Source organism: Lampris incognitus, chromosome 10, assembly GCF_029633865.1.
Source record: "Lampris incognitus isolate fLamInc1 chromosome 10, fLamInc1.hap2, whole genome shotgun sequence".
Taxonomy (NCBI): domain Eukaryota; kingdom Metazoa; phylum Chordata; class Actinopteri; order Lampriformes; family Lampridae; genus Lampris; species Lampris incognitus.
In genome coordinates, this window is record NC_079220.1 from 44,382,908 (window position 1) to 44,410,576 (window position 27,669).

Sequence of the window (27,669 nt, forward strand, 5' to 3'; positions counted from 1 at the left end):
ATGGTGGATATGACCTCTTTGAGAAACTCGTTGCATGAAGCAAAGACTCAGCATCACTGTGTACAGGTGGATCAGGCGTTCAGCACCGTCGACCTTCCCTTTCATGACCACAGAATAAAATGGCCGCCATCTTGGCCTAGTTTGGCTCTGTATTCTGTATCAGCAAGTTTGTGACATGTTTTCCAACCAACTCGTCTTCATCGAGAAAGACTGTGTTCAGCTACAGTCAGTCACACAGAGACCATGTTTTTATCTAATATGCAGGTGTACAATGGAAGGGAAGATAGGAGCATGCAGGGGCCATTGATTAAGGAACAACGAAGAAGCATGTGGGTCTTTGTGTGTATGTTCGAGAGAAAGTCCAAATGATGGCTATGGATCAACGAGAGGCGAGGGGGGGGATATTGGGTCAGTTTTCCATCAAACAACCTGAATAACCTGGCATTGCATTTCCATAACGTGAAGTGTTAGTTTGAATAAACCTAGCTGCACCAATCACCTGCAAGTCACAAACTACACTTCTAAAAGACAACAGATGGTACAAATTAGATGGACTTACCTCCACCTGGGAAATGCCACTTGGAGAATGAGCTGTTTTGCAGTGGTGATTCAATCAGTTTTCAGAGGCGTCTCTGAACATCTCAGTCTCTGAACCTGGAGAGAAATCTACTGGTACCAAAAATCTGACATGTCTGATGAGTCTCTACCCCTCGCCATCAGACAAAATTTAATTCTCTCTGGACTTCCTCCGGCTCTTGCTTTACTCTCTCTTGCTGCTACCCGAGCGCCTTTAACTTACTATGAAGCCACTATACTTGTCGATCTCTCCCTCTTCCTCCCTGTCGTCAGAAACTATCTTACTCTCACAACACCCAACCAACCAACTTTGATGAGCCTATCTGGCTTGCTCTCAGATGTTGGGTTTCCTCTTGTCTCCCGCCACAGATCCTGTCATCTTCCTGACTCACTTTTTTTTCTGAGAGGCAACAGACTCGACCACGAAGCAATGACTGACCGCAAAGCACTAACAACGGGCCACTGAGTGACACCAGAATAAGAGATTTTAACATCACCTTTAATGAAGTGGAGTTGGTGAAAGCCAGATGAAAAGGAAATATTTCAACCAAAGATCACACGTAACTGCAAGAGGAAATCGTCTAACTTTGAGCTTCTAATCCTACTGAATCTCTGATAACTCTCATAATTCTTCCGTTGAATTGACTTGTTTGGGTTAATACTCCTGCCTGTGCCCCTGAGCAAGGCAATGGAAAGAAGAACTGGAGTTGATCCCCAAGTGCTGCAGCTGCCCACTGCTCCTATACAATAGGATGGGTTAAATGCAGAAAACAAATTTCAGTGTAACCGTGCAACTGCACAATGACAAAATAAAGTGGCTTTCTTCCTGTTTCTTGTTTGAAGAAAAAAAAGTAAATCTAACCAACCAGCTCTTGTAAATTGCCCCCTATCACCTGGCGATCTCAAATGTCTCCTAAAAATGAATAGTGCTTTGTGAGTATTAAGTGATTAAATTGCCCTTTACCACTCCACCAACCAACTGCCGTTGAGCAAGTGGGGTCACACACTACAAGCGGGCTCGGCTTCTTGAAAAAAAAAAAACATCGAAAAACACATCTCTGCACAAACACCTCCGACTTTTCACAAGTTGCACTTTCGTACACTGCAGCACAGGACAGATAAAAGACTGCACACTGCATGAGCGTTGCTGCAGCCGCCTGCTTCATCTCTCACATCTTCCTACCTACAAACAGGAAACCACACCAGGGGAAGGAAGCCATGGAAGGGTGTATGTGTGTGTGTGTGTGTGTGTGTGTGTGTTTGGGGGGGTTAGAAAAACCCCCTTGTTACTAAGAGAGGAGAGATAGGCACTGAGCTGCGGGGAAGGTGGAACCTGGTGAGGGAAAAACTGAGAGAGCCGTTTGCTGGTTTGGCCTTTTTAGATGACATTATACCATACGAGTCCTCTGTGACATGCACGTTAACTGAAAAATTGGTACACTCAACTGCAGTGCCACGATTAGAAAGCACACACACACTCACAATTCTATACTTGTGAGGTGTCATTGACTACATTCATTACCTAACCCCTAACCATCAGAACTACCTTACTTTAACCTAAGGCTAAATCTAAACTTAATACTACTACTACTACTAAATCTAAACTTAACCCTAAATCCAAATCCCAACCCTAAAGAAGGCCCTTGAAAAAGTGAGGGCCGACCAAAATGTCCTCACTTTATAAAAATGTCTTCAGTCTTACATATAAAAACTCAAAATGGTCATAATTACATCCGAACACACGCACGCACGCACACACACACACACACACACACACACACACACACACACAGAAACACACACTAGTCATTTGATATGTTAAATCTCAATGTTTAATGTCTCTCAAAAATAATAAAATGATACGCTAAAATAAATTGAAATACCAACAATCATTTAAAAATTTTCATTTGTTTAAATAACCTTTATAATGTTTTTTTTTCCAACAATATATCTGAACTGCCTTTACTAAAGAAATCTCTACATAGTTTCCCTTCAGTCAATTCAGAAAAGCAAAATCTCAACCCGATAGTCTTTCGCTAGTTACATCACAACCTAACACCTCACAGACCTGAGGAAACCCTCGTGTGGAAACAGGCCAAATATTTGAGGCGCTCAAAACACGTGTCGTTTAAGCGAGTCAGGGTTTGCAATGGCAGCCAAAGTCCACCGTCATTCAATAGATAAACTGAAAGTGAATAACTTCCATCTATCCTCAAATATTGGAAATGTTTTCAACTGTTATGATGCCATGGTCTCAGCTGAAATCTCAGCAAAGCAAAAAATAAAATAAAATAAAATAAAATAAAAAACAGCATCAGATATAAGCAGGTGTAATGCTGTGGAAAAGATGCAGTAAATAAAACCAAACAGATGCAATAGATTCTTCCCTTCCCAATGTCGGACACATAGCTTGGATACTTTTCTGTGTTCTATATGAGAAATCTATGGTCAGGTAAGTGAAAATGACTTAGTGAGTCAATTGAGGCAATGAGCACAGAACTGCAACATGATTAGTGTCATCTTTAAATGAAACCCATTTAAACAAAAACATGTTATAAAAAGAGTAAAGAATTTTTTGTTTAAAAAAAACCCAAAAACATTCAAATAATTGTTTCAATTATGATAAATGATTGCTGTAGCTTCAGCCTGCTTCTGGTTCTGATACTACAGATAATGTGATTATACTGGAGGTATGGGTTATATTATTTATACAGTCTTACTGTCTTCATTTGCTGTCGAATGACGGGCTGGACAGGATGTGTGCCATGTGTCTGGCCAATCCTAGGTCAGCTGGTTTCAACGCACTGAGAATTGGCCTAAAAAGTTCTATCAAGTCATTAATAAAACTGTATTGTCTGTTGAAATATCGGCGAGGGTCTGGGACACATGGCTTGTGATAGCCTCCATGCCGTGACTTCTTGACGAAGGCTAAATTAACAGGATGAGCTACAGTCAATCCACAACCAATTCTCACCACACAGGTGGTTTTAGGAAGTCTGGTGCTCATTTTTAAATTTGCTCTGCGTACATTTCCCATAAGTCCCTTGTAAAGCTCATTTCCATTTGCAAAATGGAGAATCTGATGGCATTGAGAAAACCAGGGATGTTATTACAAACCTTGAAGCTGCAGCTTGTCTCCAGACAGAAGGTCATAAAAGCTCAACATTGGCAACATTTTAAAGATAAATTAGCCTAAAATTTCTCTGCACTGGAGACGGTCTAAACAGCATTCACAGTCCTACAAAACATAGCTTAGTAATGAGCCATGTTGAATGAAGCCCTCTTATTGGAAACTCCTCCATCAAATCAGAACGCTGGACACGGGGACCTTGGTCGACCGGCCACTTTTGGGAACAATGATTGGTTCATCGTCTGTAAAGAAAGAGGAAAAAAGACACTAACATCCTATTACAGCTCCAAAACTATGGATTTGCCATTAGCATTTTAGTTAGTCAAGACATTTTGATTCCAGTACTGACTGTTCCTATTCATTACTTTTATAGATGTGACAGTGAGGTTAGTACCACCGAGAAAGGTAGAGCAGACAAGGCATTTTGACAAAACCAAGCTTCCCCTAGCTTTTGTTCCCTGAAATTTTTGCTTTCTGAAAATGAAATTTCATCTTTTCAAAAGAAATGCACAGAAACTTGCTGGGGGTTTTTTGCGAACTGATCAGTAACATCAAATGAAAAGTGGGGTGTTAGTATATTATCTAAGCATCTTGTAGTTCACAATAGTTACAGCAAGAGGGAAAGTGAAGAGAGTATAAAGTCGGTAGTTTTCACATGAAGTGCTTTTTACACATAAAAAGTGGATACTGTGAACACAGACATCTAACCTATATGAGAAGTCAGATTTTACATGAAAAACAGTAAATTCAGTAGCTTAGCTTTTAACCTTGAATTCTGACTTGGCATGGGACAGTTTCACTTTCATCGCCAACACCAGCTCTGATACAACGCTACAAATAAACTGTAAAAGGGGCAATTCAGCCTCATCTTCCCTGACCTCACCTGTAGGGATGTAGTTCTCGGCTCGATGTCGGTCCTTTTCGATGAAGAGGGCGGTGGCCAGAAAGAAAGCCCCACCTCCCACAGCTACGAAGGCACAGAGGAGCAGGGAGAGCTGCAGGGAGCGGAACTGCCACAGGTAGGAGTCACTTTTTCTCAGGGAGTCCGACACCTGCCACAAGACACAGAGCAGGTTTTATTCACACGGAGACAAGAAGGGTCTCTTCAATTTAGATAAAATGTAAAAGCTCTCTTAAATTTTTTCTCAAAATGCATGTGATGAGTAGAGTATTGCTTTCACCCAACATTTACAAGATCCTGGCATCGTAGCACCATTTTTTCTTTCAAATATTTTTGTTGGAAGTATTTGTACAAAAATCTTGACATTTATACAGAATAGAGAACTGCCTCAATTTTTACACTATTTCACAAAAAATGGCATGAGAGATAAAAGGAAAAATAAAAGGAGAAAGGGGGATATACCTGTCCACTCACCCATCCACCTGCCCGCCCAGACCTACCTGTAATTTTTAAGCTTGTGTTCATTTTTTGTGTTGTTCAAGAAAAGAAAATGGTGACCATGATTTTACAAATTGCTTCAGTTTATCCATCCATCCTTTATCCGAATCGCTTATCCTGCTCTCAGGGTCGTGGGGATACTGGAGCCTATCCCAGCAGTCATTGGGCGGCAGGCGGGGAGACACCCTGGACAGGCTGCCAGGCTATCACACAGGGCCCACACGCCCACACACACACACACATTCATACCTAGGGACAATTTAATATGGCTGATTCACCTGACTTACATGCCTTTGGACTGTGCGAGGAAACCTGAGCCCCCGGAGGAAACCCATGCAGACACGGGGAGAACATAAAAACTCCACACAGGATGACCCCCAAGGCTGGACTACCCCGGGGGCTCGAACCCAGGACCTTCTTGCTGTGAGACGACCACGCTAACCACTACACTACCATGCCAGCTGCTTTAGTTTATCTTTCAAGATGAACCTAATTCTCTCTAGGTGTAATGTGTCAAGTTAGTTCTGTTATCCACAGCTTCACTGGAGGAACTTATATTCTCAGTATAATCAGTTTTGAATCTGGCTCCAGTGGGACTTTCAATATATTGGAGAAGATGCTAAATATGATAAATAAATGCCCTGTAATGGTCTGGCTGCCTGTCCAGGGTGTCTACCTGCCTGCCGCCCAATGACTGCTGGGATAGGCTCTAGCATCCCCACGACCCCGCGAGCAGGATAAGTGGTTTGGATAATGAATGAATGAATGCTAAATATTCCAGTCCAAAGGCTTTCTATGTTGAGGCAAATTACAAAATTGTGGGTTAAAGTTGCTTCTTGGAACTGACATTTATTGCAGAGAGGGGAAACATTGGGTAATATTTTATTCAGTTAGAATTTGAATAGTATAACCTGTGCAGCACTTCACCCTGTATCAGGCAATGTCTGGCACTTACAGCGCAAGTATGAATATATTTTAAGCTTTCATCCCATATATCATTTGAGATTTGTTGACTAAGCTCATCCTCCCAGGCATGCTTGTAAACTTCAGATGAAGGGGCGTTATTTTTTTGCAGAACATTGCAAATGTAGGATATCAAATTCTCTGCCTGCCTATTCAAACATTCATTAAGTTTATCTGGACTTGCGGTGTTCTAGTTTTGCGTGTACGTTTTCGCATAGTCCCTAACCTGAAGATATCTAGAAAAAAATTATTAATATTCAAGTTGTATTTCTCCCACAAATCTTGGAAGAAGGAAAAAGTCCCCTTCAAAAATAGGTCACCCATTGTGTTAATTCGTTGTTTCTTCCATTGGGTGAAAGCGCCATCTAAAGTAGAGTGTTTGTTGGTTGTTTGCAATTGGACAAAGGAAAGACATGTCTCTCAATTTAAGACTGAACTTTAAACTGTTTCCATTTACAAATGGTATAATGTATTATAGGATTATTGTCATATCTTGACTTACACATTGGTATTAGAGAAATGATAATTGTGCCTATGGAGAAAGGCAAGCAACTCTCTCCATTTTTAGTCAGTTGGCTTGTTGGTGTGAGTCATCTAACAAGATGATTATGGTCTTAATATTTGTTTCCCCCCAGTAATAACAGCAGAAATTGGGTAAGGCTAGTTCTCCACTCTTGATTTACAGAGGTGTCGTTTATATATTCTGTGGCTTTTATAGTTCCAAATAAACTTGGGGACAATGGAATCAAGTTTCTTAAAAAAATATTTGGGGAAGATATATTGGCACTGTCTGAATAAATACAATAGCTGTGCGAGAAAGATCATTTTTATAGCATTTACTCTGCCTAGAAGGGAAACGGGCAGCATTTTCCAAAACTGAATGTAAGCTTGAAGTTTTATAATAAATGGGGGGGATTTTGTTTTGAACAAGAGGAAGTGTTTCCTGGTAATGTTAACTCCAAGTTATCTGAATTTTTCAGTTACAATTCTAAAAGGGAACTGTTGAAGTCAAGTGACATCCTGTATGTTCATTGGCATAAGTTCATTTTCATTCCAATTTATTCTGTAGCTAGAGAACGTAATGAATTGGTCTATTCTGGATAGTAAATTTGTGATACTGGTTTGGGGGTTAGTAATGTATAGTAGCATACCGTCTGTATAATCAGAAATTTTATTTGTGGTATGTCTAGTATTGTAGCCATATATACCTGGACGGGACCTGATGCTCTCAGCAAGTGGTTCTATAGCTAATGCAGATAGTCGTCAAATCAAGTCAATTTTATTTGTATAGCCCAATATCACAAATGACAGATTTGACGCAAGCGGCTTTACAGCAACACAACATCCTGTCCTTAGACCCTCGCATCGGATAAGGAACAACTCCCTAAAAAACAAAAAAACCTTTAACAGGGAGAAAAAATAGGAAGAAACCTCAGGGAGAGCAACAGAGGAGGGATCTCTCCCAAGATGGGCAATGGATGTTGTGTTTACACAATTTACAGAATACAACACTGAAAGAGGATAACGCAATTATAAAATATATGAAGAATATGACGAGGAGGATGCCAGACAATGTTCAGACGCCACCAGAACAGCCCAGGACCTGAGCCACTTGACCAGCATAACCATGTAGAAAAAAAAATTAGTCACACATCTTAGTGAGAGAGGGCTATAACATTAAAACAGGATAACAAAATTATATGGATTTTTAGGATATATAAAAATAAAATGTGATGAGGGGGATGACAAGCAGTGTCCAGGTGGTGACCATCATCACCATGGTGACCTGTGAGGAGGACAGACTGCACGTGCACACAAGGGAGACTCACATCACACCATTCACACACAGAAAAAGAGAAAGGAGAAGACGCCATTCAGAAGAGAGAAAAGACGTGAGAAGAGAACAGTTTGCAATAGTCAAATCTATACACTATAATCTTGTTGGCAGAACAGTGCTTGGTAAATTCATTGAAACAGAAACGGAAACCGCCATGCAGCACAGGTTGTGAAACACTCAACTTAAAGGCAACTAATTGTAGGCTAAGGCAAAAAGTTGAGTTTTAAGTATGGATTTAAAGGACTCCACAGACTCTGATTGTCTGATGAGAGCAGGCAGGTTATTCTACAAGAACAGGGCCCAATAGGGAAAGGCTCTGCCACCAGCTGACTTCTTTTTTCTAGTTTCAGTTAGGATTCCCGCTGCAGCATTCTGAACCATCTGAAGAAATAGCATTGGTGAGAGAGCACATGCTTATCTATTGCCTCTGAATAAATACAATTTTGATGATAATGTTTGATTGGTTAGTATTCTGATTCTCAGGTTCGTATATAGGAGCTTTAGCCATGAAATTAAGTTTTTGCCTCATTGAAAATTTCCCAGCACTGCGGAGAGATAAGACCATTCAACTTGGTCAAATGCTTTTTCCGCGTCCACTGTGATGATTGAAAGGGCTTTGTTTGGTATTCTGCACGAGTAAATGATGTTAAACACGCGCATCCAATTAAAGAATGTAGCTCCATTTTTTGAGTGAAACAAGGTCTAATGAAAGAAATGGTTGACAGACAGCTACTGGTCATGCTCTGGAGCAACATTTTATGTAGAAAAACCATAGATAGGCTTGATTTTTATTTGACTCCTTTAAACTACTAACACCAACAGCTTTATTTGTATAGCACTTTTCAAAATTGTTACAAAGTGCTTATACAAAAAAAGAATGAATTAACATCTGTACATAAACACTGAACACAGGGACAAATGAAAAGGAAATGATAAAATAAAACTAACTCCTCGATAAAATGCAGTCCATTTACCATTTACCATATTCTATTAAAAAGTTGTGAGAATTCACATTTTCCCCCATGTAAAATTTTACAAAATGCAACTATATTCCGGATATTCTGCGACCGCTAAGCAGCTTCTTCCAAGGTCTGCTCTTTACAGACTAGGAGACCACCAGATCATGGCTATAGGAGGCCAGACAATTCAAAAAGCCAACCAAACAAGACACCACCTATCCAACTGGGCAGCAAAGCGCTGTCTGGTTGGATGTAGTCCATGACCCAACTGGGCAGCGCTGTCTGGTTGGACATAGTATGTGACCGACACAGTATGCGACCGAACTGAGCAGCACAAACTAACAGAGCATACCCACTGGTATTGACCTCTTGAAAAAAAAAAAAAGAACTTTGGTGCACCTTAAAATGGAAGTAGCGTTGAAAGGCAAAACAAACAATTCAGAAGACTATGCCCTAAAGTAAATATTTCTTGTAAACTGAAAGTCTTGCCTCCGCGTTCGATTGAATATGTGCCTGATTTCATCATTCAGGTTTCTGGAGCAGAAGAAGTTGGTGGTGGTGCTGTGAATGATGATGATAACACTGTCTATTGATTTTGAGACTCCACCCATTATCCAAATTGCTTATCCTACATAGAGTTGCGGGGATGCTGGAGCCTATCTCAGCAGTCATTGGGATAGGTTCCAGCATCCTCGTGACCCTGTGTAGGATAAGCGGTTTCGATAATGGATGACTTTCAGATATTGTTGTTATTTAAGATGCTCTAAATAATTCTTCTAGCCGTCCCCAACATTTAGGCAGTTTTCTTGAGAGGCTGGACTTGCAAGTGTGTATTTTCATTTTTTTTATGAAAGGCGGGAGAGAAAACACCAAATTTGTGCATTGGTCGTTCTCTCCACCTACCTGGCTGCTCAAAATAGCTTTACGCAATGTGAACTGTATTCAACACTTGTTCTCTGTGCATACAGTAACAAATGTATTAACAAGACTAAGTTTTAGTTTTGAGATATTTGCCTTTTAGCCTTCTCCCTCCACCCCAATACAATGACGGTAAATGGTGTTTTTTGTGGTGCTACAGCTATGCTAGAGCAATGGTTCCCAACCTTTCTTGAGTGCTGTACCCCCAAAGCATTTCAAGCCAACCTAAAGTACCCCCTACTACGCAATCAACTGTGGTAATCACCAGGATATATCATTAATGTATTTAATTTATAAATACATACTACTACTACTAGTTTTGGCTGCTCCCATTAGGGGTCACCACAGCGGATCATCTGTTTCCATTTCTTCTTGTCTTCTGCATCTTCCTCTGTCACACCAGCCACCTGCACGTCTTCCCTCACCACATCCATAAACCTCTTCTTTGGCCTTCCTCTTTTCCTCTTCCCTGGCAGCTCCATATTCAGCATCCTTCTCCCAATATACCCAGCATCTCTCCTCCACACATGTCCAAGCCATCTCAATCTTGCCTCTCTTGCTTTGTCTCCAAACCATCCAACTTGAGTGGTCCCTCTAATATAATCATTCCTAATCCTGTCCTTCTTTGTCACTCCCAATGAAAATCTTAAGCATATTCAACTCTGCCACCTCCAGCTCCACCTCCTGTCTTTTCATCAGTACCACTGTCTCCAAACCATCTAACATAGCTGGTCTCACAACCGTCTTGTAAACCTTCCCTTTAACTCTTGCAGGTGCTTGCTAATCATCACCTCTCCTCTCAACCTAGCTTCTTTTACTCTTTCCCATATCTTCATGCTGTGGTTGATCAACTTTATACCTCTGTAGTTGCTACAGTTCTGCACATCGCCCTTGTTCTTGAAAATTGGTACCAGTATCCTTCTTCTTCACTCCTCAGGCATCCTCTCACTTTCCAAGATTGTGTTAAAAAATCTAGTTAAAAACCCCACTGCCATCTCTCCTTAACATCTCCGTGCCTCCACAGGTATGTCTTCAGTTTAGTATTTTATTTAGTCTATATATCATTAATTTAATTATACCTTTTTATAAAAAAATAAGACTCCATCTCCCCAATTAATGGGACACTTTAGTCTGGGGGAGATTGTTGCAACAGCTGTGACCAGGTTATTCTTGAGCTTGTTTCTATGTTTAGTTTTGATGTGGGTCATGGCAGAGAATGTCACCCCACACAGGTATGTGGATCCCAAGGGCAGCAATTCATTCAGGGCATGTTTCCCAAATTCAGGATACTCCTTCTCCTCAACACACCAGAACTGTATCAGTGGTGTGTTTGAGTACCTCATCTTCAGGCTCCTATGTGAGGACACATCTATGAGGTTTTCTTGCAGTCTTTCGGGAATGCTGCTGTTAATGTCCATCACAAATGGATTACGCACCCAGTCTAGTTTGGAAGACTTGTTGACAATATCAGGGAAGTAGGAGTTGAACTCATTCTTGAGCTTGGATAAATGTGTGTGTACTATTTTCACAATTGTAGCTCTGTCACATTCACCAGTGGCAATGTATGTGTCCAGCTGCAGGAAACAACTTGTATCCCCATCTTCACATTTGCTATGCCAGAGCTTGATCTTCTCCATGAATCCACATACTTTGTCTGTCATACAAGCTAAGAACATGTGTGTCTTTACCTTGAAGAGAGAGATTCAGCTGGTTGAGTTTATTTTTATTTTTCTAAATTTATTTCTGATTTTCTCCCAATTTAGTGGCCAATCGCTCCCTATTCTAATTCAAACACCCACCCTCGTACTGCATGTGTTCGCCAACTGCATTCCTCCGGCCGGCAGTCTCGAAGGAGACGCCTCGCCACTTTGGTGACAAGACAAATCCAGGCCGAACCACTGCTTTTTCCGACACACACAGAGACGCATTCATGTGACGAACACAAGCCAACTCCACCCCCCTCCCGAAGACAGCGTTGCCAGTTATTGCTGCTTCATCGAGTCCAGCCATAGTCGGATCTGATGAGACCGAGGCGCGAACCCCGGTCCCCAGTGGGTAATTACATCGACACAAAGCCGATGCTTAGATCGCTACACCACTGTGGACAGCTGGTCGAGTTTGCTGAAAATATTGGAGCGGTATCCCAGCCGAGCTACCCAGTCAGCATCAATGAACATAGCCACAAGGGGGTGTGTAGGCTCTGACAGAAATTCCCTAACTTGTTCTCAGTGAATCATGCAGTGCATCTATGTAACTTTATTATTTACCATTTTGATGTGGGCCATTAAACCATTCACTCTACTGGTCATCGCCGCAGTGCCATCCGCGCACACATGAGAGCAGGATTTCCAATCCAGCATGTGGTGAGAGAAAAATATTTCAATAAAGTTAAAAACGTCCTCTCCAGTAGTTCTCCCTGTGACTTTCTTGCAAAACAGAATGTGCTCGTTCATCTCCAAAGTGTCTTTGTAACGCACAAACGCAATCAGCTGCGCTTCCCCACTGACAACCGTTGATTCATCCAACTACAAAGCAAACGTACCCAACTCTTTCAATTTTCTCACCACTTTATCAATTTGACAACGGCACTTTCTTCAGGACATCAGCTGCTTTCTTATCGATCATTGTTTCTGTGAGAATGACAGCAGCAGGCAACATTAGCTCTTCGGCTATGGCAAATGGCTTTTTTGATTTAGCCATGAGTAGTGACACAGCATATGATGCCTCCAAAGCCGTGGTTGAGACCGATGTCGCTTTCTTTAGTTTTCTTGGCTTCTTTTAAATTCAGCCAGCTTTTGATGGAAAAACTCGGCGGGTTTACCCAGACAGGAGAGATGCTTAGTAATAATAATAATAATAATTAATAATAATAAATTAAACTTATATAGCGCTTTTCTAATACTCAAAGTCGCTTTACAATAAACGGGGTGAAACATAACACAGACATACAGGGGTGGATGGGAAGGGGGGCTACAAGAGGGATAAGCGGCAGCCACACACAATGCCAGCAGTACTATCTGACTTGGACAGATACAAAAGGGAAAGAAAAGCAAACATCATAAATCAAAAATCACAGATGAAGTCTGAAGAGGTGAGTCCCGACCAGTGACCTGAATGTGGGCAGACCGCAGCAGTGTCCGATGCGCTTGAGGAGGAAGTTGGGGAGGGAGTTGAGGGAGGGAGCAAGTCAAGCGCTCGGTCCCCAGCCTGCCCCAGACCAGGGGTGGACGAGAGGACGGGGGGGGGGGGGGGTCACGAGAAGACAATGGAGAAAAGGTGTTTCTTGAGACGGGATTGGAAGAGTGGGAGGGAATCTGAGTCTCTAATGATTTGGGGGAGTGAGTTCCAGAGCCTGGGAGCTGCCCTGGAGAAGGCTCGGTCACCAAAGCTGGGGAGGTTGGACCTGGGGGTAGAGAGAAGGGAGCTTGAGGTGGATCTGAGGGACCGAAAGGGTTGGTAGGAGGAGAGGAGGTTGGTGAGGTATGGGGGAGCCAGTTTGTGAAGGGCTTTATAAGTAAGAACCAGGATTTTGTAAATGATCCGGTGGGAGATGGGTAGCCAGTGGAGGTCTTTTAGGACTGGGATGATGTGGTGCCAGGATTTGGTGCAAGTTAAAAGTCGGGCAGATGTGTTCTGGACCAATTGGAGTCTCCTGACAGAGCTAGTACTGATTCCATAGAGGAGTGAGTTGCAGTAATCAAGGCGGGAGGAGATGAAGGCATCGATCGGTATCTCAGCAGCAGGGCGTGTGAGAGAGGATCTTATTTTCGTAATGTTGCGAAGGTGGTAGAAGGAGGATTTGACCATTTCGTGGATATGTGGCTCAAGGGAGAGGGTGGGATCAAGGATCACACCAAGGTTGCGTGCCTGGGAGGAAGGGGAGACAGTAGTGTCATCGATGGTGCAAGGGTGTTGATTTTGCTGAGAGTGGACTTGGAGCCAATGAAGAAGAGTTCAGTTTTGTCACTGTTGAGTTTGAGAAGGTTTTGCTGTCTCCAGACTTTAATTGCAGACAGACAGGAGTCGATGTGAGAGAGAGGTGGATTGTGAGGGGATTTGGTGCTGAGGTATATTTGGGTGTCATCAGCATAACAGTGGAAGTCCAAGTTGAAATGGCAGAGAATCTGACCAAGAGGGAGGCTGTAGATGATGAAAAAGAGTGGGCTGAGTACAGAACCTTGGGGAACACCTTGTGTGACTGTCGATTGAACAGAGGAGTGGTTGTGAAGTGAGATGAAGTGCGACCTGTTGTAGAGGTAGGACTGGAGCCAGCTGAGTACAGTGCCTTCAATACCGACATCTTTCAATTTGGTGAGCAGGATGTTGTGGCTCACAGTATCGAAGGCTGCACTCAGGTCGAGGAGGATGAGGATGTTAAGGGCTCCAATATCAGCAGAGGTGAGGAGGTCATTAAGTACTTTAAGGAGTGCAGTTTCAGTGCTGTGGAGTGGGCGAAAACCGGACTGGAGGGGTTCAAGTAGGTTGTTGGAGTGTAGGTAGGTTTGGAGTTGTGTGGTGACAATGAGTTCCAGGGTTTTTGAGAGGAAGGGGAGGATGGAGATTGGCCGGTAGTGGTTGAGGCAGGATGGATCAAGACCGGGTTTCTTGAAAATTGGGGTGACGGCGGCAGTTTTGTAGGCAGAGGGAACAATTCTATGGGACAGTGAGGAGTTGAAAAGGTTGGTGAGGTAGGAGCATAGGGCAGGGAGGCATTTCTTCAGTAGGGGGGTGGGAAGGGGATCAAGGGCAGGCTGTGGATTTTGATGAGCTGATGAGTTCAGAGATAGTGGTAGGGGCAACTGGAACAAACCGGGGGAGGCGGCGATCAGGGGGAGGGGTAGGGAGGTCAAGAGGAATGGAGAGAAGAGGGGTCAGAGTAGGTGCTGCCGAGTCAGATGCAGGGGACAGTGATTTGTTGATAGCGGTGATTTTGTCTGCAAAAAATTGGAGAAATGAGTTGCATTGTGCAGGAGTAGAGTTGGAGAGGGCATCGGCACGGGGCTTGAGGAGGTTGTTCACAGTGGAGAAGAGGGTGCAGGGGTTACAGTTGGAATCATTAATGATGGTGGAAAAATAGGTAGACTTGGCGGCGGTGAGGGCATCTTTGTAGGCAGAGGTGGAGGGCTTCTTGATGTACAGTGAGAAATGTTTTCTTGACGAGTCGTTCCACTTGGCGGGCAGTCTGTTTGATTGTGCGGAGCTCAGGTGTGAACAAGGGTGCAGAGGTGTTGAAGGAGACTTTTTTTGTTTTGAGAGGGGCCAGTGTGTTGAGAGACGAAGACACAGTGGCGCTGAGGTGATTCGTGAGATCATCAGGTGAGGCAGAGGCTGGTTCCAGGGGGAGAGCAGTGGAGAGCAGATCAGAGAGTTGGAGGGGATCAATAGATTTAGTATTGCGGAATGTTATTTCTCGCCACCTCAGTACTATTTTTAGTACTGAGGTGGCGAAGTAAATGGGACAGTTTCATGCTATTATTCGAAAGCACGTCGCCACAGAGGAAACACATTGGCTGCGGCGGTTCTGTAGTTGTGGCAGTACATCCAGAGAGCACATATTGTTCACCAAACTGACGATGCTTTACCTTCTCCGTTTTCTTTTTCTTCTGAACGGGTTCTCCAGATTCAGTAATATCAGCTGTTCTGTTGTTGCTGGATGAACCCACTCGACTCAGCCATTTATCCATAACGTTATCTGAAACTTTGAAAGAGGCTTGATGTTTTGCTAGCTAGCAAGAAAAACAGAGCGCCAGTATGTGCTCGTGAGCGGAGTGACGACGGACAACGTCCAGTGGGAAACTGTCATGCATTATGAAAAAGTATAGCCAATATTGATACAGCAAGCAAATTATTACTTAATTTTAATTGTCCCAATTGTGGTTACATTATTACAGATTATACATTATTCGGTTACAGTTTTCCTGTGCATTTTTAATTTTATTTTCTGTAATTTTTAAAATCTTTTCACGTACCCGTTGGGGACCACCCATTTACCACTAGGGGTACGCATACCCCCAGTCGGGAAACACTGCGCTAGAGGCTTTGTGAGGTTGTACTTAGGCAAAGTCATGCTTTGAGTTGAATGCCAACATCAGTCTGCTCACAGTGACAATGGTAATATGCTCATATTTATTTATTTTATATTCATTAGTGAAATTCTGCCCAATCTATGCTATCCGACTGGTTAGCACAAGATGTTGAATTGGGGCAATGTGAGCTATCCAGCTGGGTAGCGTACGATGTGAAATTGGTCAGCAGGCATGACCCAACTCAATAGCATGTGCAACCAGCCTGGTCAGTGCGCAACCAGCCTTGTCAGTGCATGTGACCTATCCTGGATAGCATGTGCAACACATCTGAGTGGTACCACAACACAACTTGATACTGCAGCTGTACAGTTGAACAGCATGTGATTTCATCTAGTTGATGCAGCTTGACTGGATAGCACAGGGCAGCTAGATAGGTGGTGTCAATCTTGGCTAAGTGTTTGAATTGTTTGGTCCACCATACATGGCCGGCTCTCTGACAGTGTATCTGGTAGTACAGACAAACTTATCAGCGTTAGTCAAACCTGACCAGTTTGGGCATTGGCTCATGTCAGATTCCCACTCGATTAAATTATTAACCCACTCTTTACCCATTAAATTCAATGGTGTACTGGACTCCTGTACCAAAGACATCTCTCTTTCCTCTATGACTGAATTCATACTGTCTAGTAATGACTGTCTGTTTTCATTTCCCAGAGCTTAATTAGCATATTTTATCTAGTAATTTCTAAAGCCAGTTTACAATATTGCTGATTTATCGCATTTCTGTTCCCAACCCTATTAAAATTGATATCCATAATGTCTTCATCTCAAGTTTCAGTTTCTAGATGGACATATATATCCTACTGTGTGGTGTCCCACACAGTTTCTCTACACTGTATGTAAAGATGCTGCTATCACTGAAACACTACACTGCTGAAAATGTGAACAAGAACAATACCCGTACCTTTATGGCACTCCTCAAAGTGTATCTGATTCTGATAAGGAACAGAAAAACAGTGCCTATATGTGCATGTTTGGAAACAACATACCACTCCTATGAGGTACGGACTTCCTGCATCTCCTAGCAGATGAGAGAGAACGATCTGGAAGGCCTCGGCTGTAGCACGGCGAGTGGGGACCACCACGTACTGGGAGGGAACAGATGATTGGGAAAAGATAAACAGTGTGGGTCTGTTGGTCATGACTGAATACAAAACTTTAGAAGAAATAAAAAGCTTTCTGAAGCTCTTAGCCCACATGCTGAAATATTCCATTTGGTCCAACAAAAGAAAAAGACAATATGAAACAAATGTAAGAAGAAGACTGAAATGAAATAATGAAACTGAGAATGAGAGAGCAGGGTAGTCTTGTGTTTCATGAAGGTAAATTTTAAGACTTTTAAAGCATTTCAAAAGTCAATCAGCATGAAAATATACAACTTCACAATTAAAATGAAAGTGATAATGAAGAGAGACAGACAGAGAGATTCCTCACCAGTAGGATGTCAGCTACTATGGCCCAGTTCATAGACAGGAATGTCTCTCCCAGAAAAATGAAGACCTGAAGGAAATAGAGGAAGAATCATCGCACATTACATCTCATCTCCTTTTCATTACATATCATTACTTTTTAAAGTTGCAAAGTAGATTATAGCTATTTGTAGCTTTAAGCACTTTACCAGGACCCCACAACCACCACCTGCCTCAGAATGGAAAAAGAAATGCTTATCTTTTGCCACTTTTTAAACCACAAATTAGATCTGTTATTCAAAACAAAAAAACGCTGCATCTCGAAAAACGCAGAATCAAGATAAAAAAAAACAACAACATTCCATTTGGAAAATTATGAAGCGACGTGGGAATATGGCATAAGTTTACTTTAGAAAAGCATTTTGCAGCATTGAGTTACTATGCATTTTAACCGAACGCAAAAATCCCCCACAACCCTGAGAGCAGGATAAGCAGTTTGGATAATGGATGGATGGATGGATGGATGAATGTACAAAAAAAGAAAGAAAAAAAAAATGGTTCAATGGGAGCCGGCTTCCATTGTTCACTTAAAGGAGCCGCAGCCGACTCGTTGGCGACCAACACATCACTACTAAAAAGTAATAAGTTCATCATAAGCTATCTTGCCAACATATCTTGTGATTGTGGATCAGCGACAGTCAGTGCTGTGGCTCCCACCGGACCCTCCATCGGCGGTCAGTTTAGGTGCATAGTATCTTTTTTTTTCCCCCAAATAATTTTATTTTTTTCCCAAATGATACATCATGTACAAGAGAACTGAGCACACAGTGCAAACAATTACAACCTAAGCAAAATAAGAAGTAAACAAAAAACAAAAAATAAGCTAAGGGGTCCGTTCTAATAATTGTAAGGCATCAATAATATTCATTAATTTCTTTGCAACTTTCTGTTCCATCAATTTTAGTGAGGACTACAGTTTTAGTTCTCCTTTAAAGACCACCAATAAGGGTTGTGTCTTAATGCATTTACATTTATGAATAAAACATTTACCTAAAATAAATAAAGTACTTAACAAAAGTTCAATTTTCTTATTTTCCATTATAATTCCAAATGTAATCTCATTTCTGTTAAACTGGGAAAGAGAAAAGATTCTTGGTTCAAGTCAATCATACATTTCACACCAGTATTGCTATAAAGACAAAAGAAAAATAAGTGATCTGTGGTCTCTAATTCTTCATTACAGAATATAGTTATTTTGATCAAAGTTGAATCTTTGTCGAAGTAGTTCTCCCGAGGGACATATATCATTAAATACTTTAAAGTGTAGCGCTTTTGCTTCCGGAGGTAAAGGTAATTCTAAGATGGTATTGCGTAATATCTTTAAAGTAGGTTGACTAAAAATATGAGAAGCTGAGTTCCTGCTATATTGCATAGGATATAAATCGTTCATGAAGAAACCACGTATCACTTTATTTAGCAACATTTTACCTGAGAAATCATGTCTATCAATCATCAGAGAAGGGGGATGAGGGGCGGCAACTAACTATATGAGGTAGAATATTTTTAGCCACCAAAATAAAAGAAGTTGGTATACTTTTAATAACCTTGTTGTATTGATTACGGTTGCACTGGAAATTGAATCTTAAACAGAATTCCTCAAAGGGTAAGACATTCCCAGATTCATCTAATAAATGGGTGACAGACCAAACATCTTTCTCCATCCATTCATTGAAAAATAAAGACCTATTTCTAAAAAGAATGAATCTGAAATTGCAGAAGGGAACTTCATGTGGCGTGAAATTGTGTTTGTACAGTAGTTTCCAATATAACAGTACTTGTGAATGGAATGGGAATAATTTTATAGGTCATTTTAGAACAGAAAAGTCACATCGTGAAAGAAATTCAATTCCACCAATCTTTGTAAAAACTTCCCTGAGAACACAATACCAAAAGCTGTTGTTGTTTACAAGAAAGGAACATAACCATTTAATCTTTAGAGTTCCATTCATAACATCAAAGTCAATACCCTGTAGACCGCCCTCTCCATAATTTTTTACCATGGTTGCTTTTTTTAAATAATGAGATTTTCTTTTCCAAATGTAGTCAAAGTTTAATTTGTTAATGGTCTTTATTACTTTGTTAGATATGGAAAGAGAATATGCTAGATAAATGCACCTTGATAGACTTTCCGTTTTTGTTATGTATATGCGACCAAAAATAGGAAGATCTCTGTTCAACCATCTATCTAATCCTAATTTACATTAATCCATTTTGTTCCATATATTCAAAGTTTCACTTAATTCAGTCTCCTTTGTAATATGCACGCCTAAGTATTTAATTGAATTTTTAATGGGGATACCATATGTTGCCAGAAAGTGGCAGTTATGTATAGCTAGTAATTCACATTTTTTTCAAGTTCAATCAGTCTTTGACAGTTACGTATGTTTGTTGACTGTGACGTCTCCCAGCTGCCATTTTCCTGGTATTACCAGTGGTGTAGAAATAGCTAACAGGGAGACAGGTAGCAGCAAATAAAATCACTTTCAAAGTAGCCATGGAGATGCATAAAAAAACAGAGGGGATACCATACCGAGACAAACTTAGCAAGGATGCCAGGGACCGTTATTTGGAGAAATTGTAGTCAATTGCACTGATCCATACAACCTGCCCACCTCCAACCTCGTACCTTGATATCACCAACTATCTTGTTTACGATGTAAGTGCTTATACCTGTGAACAGTTCCGAAATTACAAATCCCTTGAGGCCCACGGACATTTCACCAATGGCTGTATGCAGGAACTGTTTATATTTCGACCGAATCACTGTGACAACACAGTCCTGACAGCAAAGGTAAGCTAACGTTAGCTCTAAATCATCAAGGAAACTTGTGCTTAGCATAGTACCCTTAACTTCCATTTTCTTCCCATTAAATGTAAGATATTACAACCGTATTACACATTTAGTGTTATCAAGGGCGAAACTTTAGGGAGGGAGGGTCATGTATGCATGGAATGTTATCTTGTGGGTAGACGGTGGTATTGTATCCGATCAATGGTTCCTCCTTTCTGTAGTTTCTGTAGGTACTCTATTATTCTCCTCTTGTAACCACTAGTAGGATCGCGTCTCAGAGGTTCATAGGTGTGGGCGTCGCTGAGTAATGCCGTGATCATAGCGTGGTAGTCTGTTGTGTTGAGGATATAATAGAGTACCTACAGAAACTACAGAAAGGAGGAACCATTGACTGGATACAATATCTCCGTCTCTACCCAGAAGATAACATTCCATGCATATATGGACTCCCTAAGATCCATAAAGATGGAACCCCCCTCAGGCCCATCGTCAGCAGCATAAACTCGGTCACGTACAACATTGCCAAACATATAGCCAACATCTTGACGCCTTTAGTGGGTGAAACACCTCACCATATCCAAAACTCCATTGACTTCGTGGACAAGGTCCAAGGCGTAAAACTGGAACCGGATGAAACCATGGTATCCTACGACGTGACCTTGTTATTCACCTGCATCCCAACCATGGAGGCTTTGGAAACTGTGAGGCAACGTTTGCTACGGGACGACACTCTCCACAATAGGACCAACCTCAGCCCAGACCAGATTTGCCAACTACTGGACTTTTGCCTGAACACTACATATTTCAAATTCAGGGGCCAGTTTTACAGACAGAAACACGGCTGTGCAACGGGCTCACCAGTATTGCCCACTGAGGCCAACTTATATATGGAAGAGGTAGAACACAGGGCCCTGAACTCCTTCAGAGGAACACCTCCGAGCACTGGTTCAGATATGTGGACGACACATGGGTCAAAATCCAAACAAAAGAGGTGCAAGCGTTTACCAAACACATCAACTCAGTGGACAAGAACATTATGTTCACAAGGGAAGACGTAAAGAACAACAGTTTGCCCTTCTTGGACTGTGACGTCCACATTGGGGAAGACAGGAGCCTCCACATTGGGGTTTACCGGAAACCTACACACACAGACCAATATCTACTTTTCGACTCACACCACCCGCTGGAACATAAACTGAGCGTCATCAGAACTTTGCAACACAGAGCTGACAATGTGCCCAGCAGCACTCAGGCCCGACGAGAAGAACACAAACACCTGAGGGGAGCTTTAAAAACCTGCGGCTACCCCAGTTGGACCTTTGTGTAAACTGCAACACGTTCCAAAAAGACCAACCAGGTGAGCGACGAGGAGAAAAGGAACAGAAGGAATAGCACAGTCATCCCGTATGTTTCTGGGGTCTCCAAGAAACTCAGGAGAATTTTCAACAAACACCGCATCCCGGTATACTTCAAACCCAGCAACACACTCCGACAAAGACTGGTTCATCCCAAAAACCATGTACCACACACCCAGAAAAGCAATCTGGTGTATGCCGTACAATGGAGTGAGGATTGCACTGACCTATACATAGGAGAAACCAAACAACCACTACACAAACGGATGGCCCAACACAGAAGGCCAAACTCCTCAGGACAAGACTCAGCAGTCTATCTACACCTAAAGGAGAAGACACACTCTTTCGAGGACAGCAACATACACAATTGGACGGAGAAGATAGATGATTTGAAAGAGGGGTGAAGGAAGCCATCTATGTGAAACTGGAAAAACCATCCCTCAACAGAGGAGGAGGTCTGCGACACCACCTATCTCCCACTTACAATGCCGTCCTTTCATCTCTACCCAGGAGACTCAAGAAGCCTAGCCTCCAAGAACAACAGTCGGTCACTAACGGCTCCAACGACTCTCATGACCACTGAATAATGAAGTCGAAATTAACACCCCCAACGACCGTCGCTGCTAAACAAATGCAAATTAATAGCTCCGATGGTGACGGGCGCAGCTGGACATCGGAGCACAGGAGAGCCACGCATATCAATAGCTCCGATAACGACGGGCGCGGCCAAACATTGGTGCACAAAAGAGCCACTCATATCTATGGCTCTGTTAGCGATGGGCGTTGGTAAACATCGGATCACAAAGAGCCACGCATATCAATAGCTCTGACAACGACTACTAGAGGATAAATTCTGAGTCTCATCACCAGCCAGTCAGACTAGCTTGGTCTAGTCAGAAAGGCACGAACTGAGGAAGCCTCTTGGATGAGAGGCGAAACGTCTTCACGGATATATACCAAGTCCAGTTGCACTTGATTCAACTCCTCTGGATATCCGACACAGAGGTTTAGGGTTAGATGTGTGTCTTCTTTTATCTGTATTGCTGTATTATTTTGCATTATTTAGATATGGACTAGCCTTCTGTTGCAAGTTGACTGACCAAAGAAGACATGCTCTTTCTTTTACTTATGTCTCTCTTACACACACATCTGCTGACACATACAGGACAAAAGATACTTAGATATTTAGAAAAAACTTGTTTACGCTGCTTATGTTACAGAAGCATGTACTGTGCTTATTTGTTTGTATTGTGCAGATGAACTTCAGATACTTGTAAATACATAATTAAATGAACTTCATTACATGCACTTTGGATAACATTTGGTTTCCTTACATTTGGCTGTGAAAATGTTGATAACAAGGAAAGAGTCAAGAACACATTTATGAAAAGTCAACTTATTCAACTTTATTGTTGGTGACAATGGTGCAAGTATTCAGATCCTTTACTTGAATATGTACATGTTTGATTGATATTACAGTTGCATTCATTTGAATGGTGCAGCTAAGGGCTGAGCTTAACATGAGCACACATCACATTTTTAAACTACAGCTGGACATTGGTTTGTCAGCGCACAACAGACGGTGACAATCTTATCTAAAATGTGACTGCCTCACCTTCACATGGAAGTATCATGTTGATGGGTATGGTTCCTGTTAAGATTTTATACTTCTGACAAACATTTCCGATGACCCTTTCAACGTGGATTCTCAGATGTGTGTGTCTGTTGTGTGTCTTCTTTCATTACCATTTTACCAATAAAAAAGAAAGCGAATGAGGGGAAAATGCTCCGAGTAGAGTACAGCGTTTACCACAGAAATACCAGAACAGCGTTTACCACAGAAATCCAAATACCAGAAACGTGGTGGCTGACTCAGAGCATGCTTGTGCGTGACGTCATCTGTCAAAGACCTATTGTAAACCAGATGCTTTAGAAAATAGATCTATAATTTGAATAGCCTTTGGAACCTGCTCAACCTTTTTCAAAAACAAGGTTGTGTCATCTGCCAGCTGACATGGTTACTTGGTTCTCAAATACATTCAACTGCTCAATATCAGAGTTTTTGCTAAAAATCGAGAGCATTTCGGCTCCAACTAAAAAGAGTAAAGGAGATACTGGGCAACCTTGTGTTATACCTCTGTTAATTGTAAACCGAGGGGAAGTACCACCTGATAAAGTTATTGAGCTATTAGTGCCATTATAAAAGGATTTGATTACATTCCTGAAGTTCTCTCCAAAACCACAGAGCTCCAATGCCATGAAGATAAAGGAATGCTCTATCAAAAGCTTTATAGAAATCAAGAAAGAGAATAAAGCCATCATCATCAATATAATTCCTATATTCAAGAAGGTCTAGGACTAGGCGCACATTATTATGTATTGATCTACCTCTCATGTATCCTGACTGAATGTCACTTACTATTTGAGAAAGTCCTTTTTTGATAGGATTTGAAAATATGTGCATGAGCAGCTTGCAATCAGTGTTGAGGAGCGTTATTGGTCGCCAATTACCCAACATTTTTTTTTATCTTTACCTGGTTTTGGACCTGGTTTTGGAATAAGAACTATTACATTTTGCCACATAGTCTGTGGAAGTAATAAAATTTCAACAGTTTCTTTTGGCGTTTCAAATAAAAGTACTTTGATATGTTCCCAAAAATGTTTATAAAAATTTGCTGTAAGGCCATCTGGGCCACGAGAGCAGTCAGGAGTCAAGCAGTGCATTGCTGTCTCTAGCTCCTCATATGAGATCTGTGCCTCACAGTCATTTCTGAAATCTTCATTTATTTGAGGAATGAAAACTTTTCAAAAAAGACTTCTGCTGTATCAGGTGAAAATTTAGTAGAGTACAGATTACTAACAAAGGAATATGTTTCTTTTTTAGTATGAATGCTCTGAGCCAAACAGGCTGTCCTCTTTGGGTCAGAGCATTCATTGTTATTGATGACCGATGTTCCAATATAATTCTTTTCTTGGCGGGTTTTCTCTGATCTGCAAAAATAAGAAGAATTTCTCTCTCCTTCCTCAATCCATTTTACTTTAGTTCTAATGAAAGCCCCCTTTGCTTTCTTTGTGTAAATATCATCCAGTTTGGTATGTAGTGTAAGTAATTTCCTTTTGTCAGCATCAGTAATTGTGGGTTTATTGCAGCACAGACATATTTCGCTCATCAATTGGGCCTCTTCTAACTGGGCAGAATGTTTCAGTTGTTTACTAAAGGATATGGAAAAATTTCCTATTTTAAACTTCAAAAATTCCCATTTAGAGATATAAGAAGAAAGGCTGTTATCTTCAGAAATGTGAGTAATAATATTTTTAACCCTCTGACAGTAGACCTCAGAATGTAACAAGCTGGCATTAAACTTCCAATAACCCTTATTTCGCTTGTAAGCATTAATAGGTTTCAACGTTAAACTAATAAATCAGTGGTCTGATAAGGCAGCGGTAGAAATAAAACAGTCAGCAACAAATTATTGTATATAATCAAAAATGAGCCAAAAATCAATCCTAGATTTACTTGAGCCATCTGGCTTAAGCCAAGAAAATTCTATTAAATCAGGGTGCAAGCGCCATGGGTCAAATAAATTGTGGCTACTACAAAAATGAATCAAATGAGGATTATATTGATGGCTATGATACTTTGTGGGAGAGCGGCCCAACCACTCACTATGCACCATATTGAAGTCCCCTCCTAACATAATATTATCAGTTGGGTATCTCAGTTTCAGATCCTTAATAATATTATTGGGTCCACGCTGGTGTAGCGGTCTAAGCATCGGCTTTGTGTGAGTGCAGTTGACCACTGGGGACCGGGGTTCGTGCCCTGGTCTCGTTAGATCCGACTATGGCCGGACTCAATGAAGCAGCAATAATTGGCAACGCTGTCTTCGGGAGGGGGGCGGAGTCAGCTTGTGTTTGTCACATGAATGCGTCTGTGTGTCGGAAAAAGCAGTGGTTCGGCCTGGATTCACCTTGTCACGAAAGTGGCGAGGCGTCCCCTTCGAGACTGCCGGCCGGAGAGATGCAGTTGGTGAACACATGCAGTACGAGAGTGGGTGTTTGAACTAAAATAGGGATCGATTGGCCAGAGTAATAATTTTCCCACGGAAGTTGTTCAATAGGATAGCAGTACCTGCAGAGCAATTGGTTCCATGACAAAATAAAATCTTATCCCCCCAATGGTTGGTCCAGAACTTTTCATCAGTTTCATTAGAATGAGTTTCTTGTAGCAGAACACAGTGCGGTTTCTTGCTTTTACAGAAAAGAAAGAATGCCTTTCGTTTAATACTATCTTTGAGACCCCTGGCATTAAGTAAAATGAAACAAAAGTCTGAATTATCCAAAGGAATTGAATTGAGTGCAACTGGACTTGGTATATATCTGTGAAGACGTTTCGCCTCTCATCTAACAGGCTTCATCAGTTCGTGCCTTTCTGACTAGACCAAGCTAGTCTGACTGGCTGGTGATGAAACTCAGATATTTATCCTCTTTGGAGTCGTTATCAGAGCTATTGATGTGCATGGCTCTTTGTGATCCAATATTAAGCAGCGAAGGTCGTTGGGGGTGTTAGTTTCGACTTCATTAGTGCTCCATTCAGTGGTCATGAGTCGTTGGAGCCGTAAGTGACCAACTGTTGTTCTTGGAGGCTAAGCTTCTTGAGCTTACACACACAGCCTACACACACAGACCAATATCTACTTTTCGACTCACACCACCCTCTGGAACACAAACTGAGCGTCATCAGAACTCTGCAACACAGAGCTGACAATGTGCCCAGCAGCACTCAGGCCAAACGGGAAGAACACAAACACCTGAAGGGAGCTTTAAAAACCTGCGGCTACCGCAGTTGGACCTTTATGAAAACTGCAACACGTTCCAAAAAGACCAACCGGGTAAGCGATGAGGAGAAAAGGAACAGAAGGAATAACATAGTCATCCCGTATGTTTCTGGGGTCTCCTGAGAAACTCAGGAGAATTTTTAACAAACACTACATCCCGGTATACTTCAAACCCAGCAACACACTCCGACAAAGACTGGTTCATCCCAAAGACTGTGTACCATACACCCAAAAAAGCAATCTGGTGTATGCTGTCAAATGCAGTGAGGATTGGACTGACCTGTATAGGAGAAACCAAACAACTACTACACAAACGGATGGCCCAACACAGAAGGCCAAACTCCTCAGGACAAGACTCAGCAGTTTATCTACACCTAAAGGAGAAGAAACACTCCTTTAAGGACAGCAACGTACACATTTTGGACAGAGAAGATAGATGGTTTGAAAGAGGTGTGAAGGAAGCCATCTATGTGAAACTGGAAAAACCATCCCTCAACAGAGGAGGAGGTCTGCGACACCACCTATCTCCCACTTACAATGCTGTCCTTTCATCTCTACCCAGGAGACTCAAGAAGCCTAGCCTCCAAGAACAACAGTCGGTCACTAACGGCTCCAACGACTCATGACCACTGAATGGAACACTAACGAAGTCGAAACTAACACCCCCAATGACCGTCGCTGCTTAACATCGTATCACAAAGAGTCATGCACATCAATAGCTCTGATAACGATGGGCGTGGCTAAACATCGGAACACAAAAGAGCCATGCATATCAATACCTCTGATAACGTCGGGCGTTGCTAAACATCGGCTCACAAAGAGCCATGGACATCAATAGCTCTGATAACGACTCCAAAGAGGATAAATATCTGAGTTTCATCACCAGCCAGTCAGACTAGCTTGGTCTAGTCAGAAAGGCACGAACTGATGAAGCCTCTTGGATGAGAGGCGAAACGTCTTCACGGATATATACCAAGTCCAGTTGCACTCAATTCAATTCCTTTGGATAACCATGACCTGGATGAATGAGAACATTCACAGACAAAAGTCTGAATTAAAATAGAACATCAAAGAACAACTTACAACTAGCAGGAAAAGGGCTGCTTTGGAAAAAAAACATTTAAGGCAATTTCCCATTTTAAACATTCAACTGAAATGTCCCTCTTACATATGAAATTTTTTTTTCAAGTATTAGTTCAATAAAGTGACTTGAGTCACTAACTTAAATGACAGGTGATTAGGTGACCTCAATTCGTTTACCATTTATGCAGCCAGCCGGTCCTCTGAAGTATGCTCGCTGACCTGCTTTTCTGGCTTGCTTGATTAATGGCCATTTTGCCGCTCTCGC

At 41.8% G+C, this 27,669-nt stretch overlaps 1 protein-coding gene across 1 annotated transcript in view; it reads right to left on the minus strand.

Annotated features, from left to right (window-relative positions):
- Positions 1 to 2,396: 2,396 nt before the first annotated feature.
- Positions 2,397 to 27,669, minus strand: part of spns1 (SPNS lysolipid transporter 1, lysophospholipid) — a 76,430-nt gene continuing 51,157 nt past the window's right edge. The window contains exons 10-13 of the mRNA XM_056287360.1: positions 17,303 to 17,368; positions 16,858 to 16,956; positions 4,590 to 4,758; positions 2,397 to 3,948 (exon numbers count right to left, since the gene is read on the minus strand). Of these exons, the coding sequence (XP_056143335.1) occupies positions 3,878 to 3,948; positions 4,590 to 4,758; positions 16,858 to 16,956; positions 17,303 to 17,368 (405 nt within the window). The 3' untranslated portion in view covers positions 2,397 to 3,877. The remainder of the gene's footprint in view (positions 3,949 to 4,589; positions 4,759 to 16,857; positions 16,957 to 17,302; positions 17,369 to 27,669) is intronic.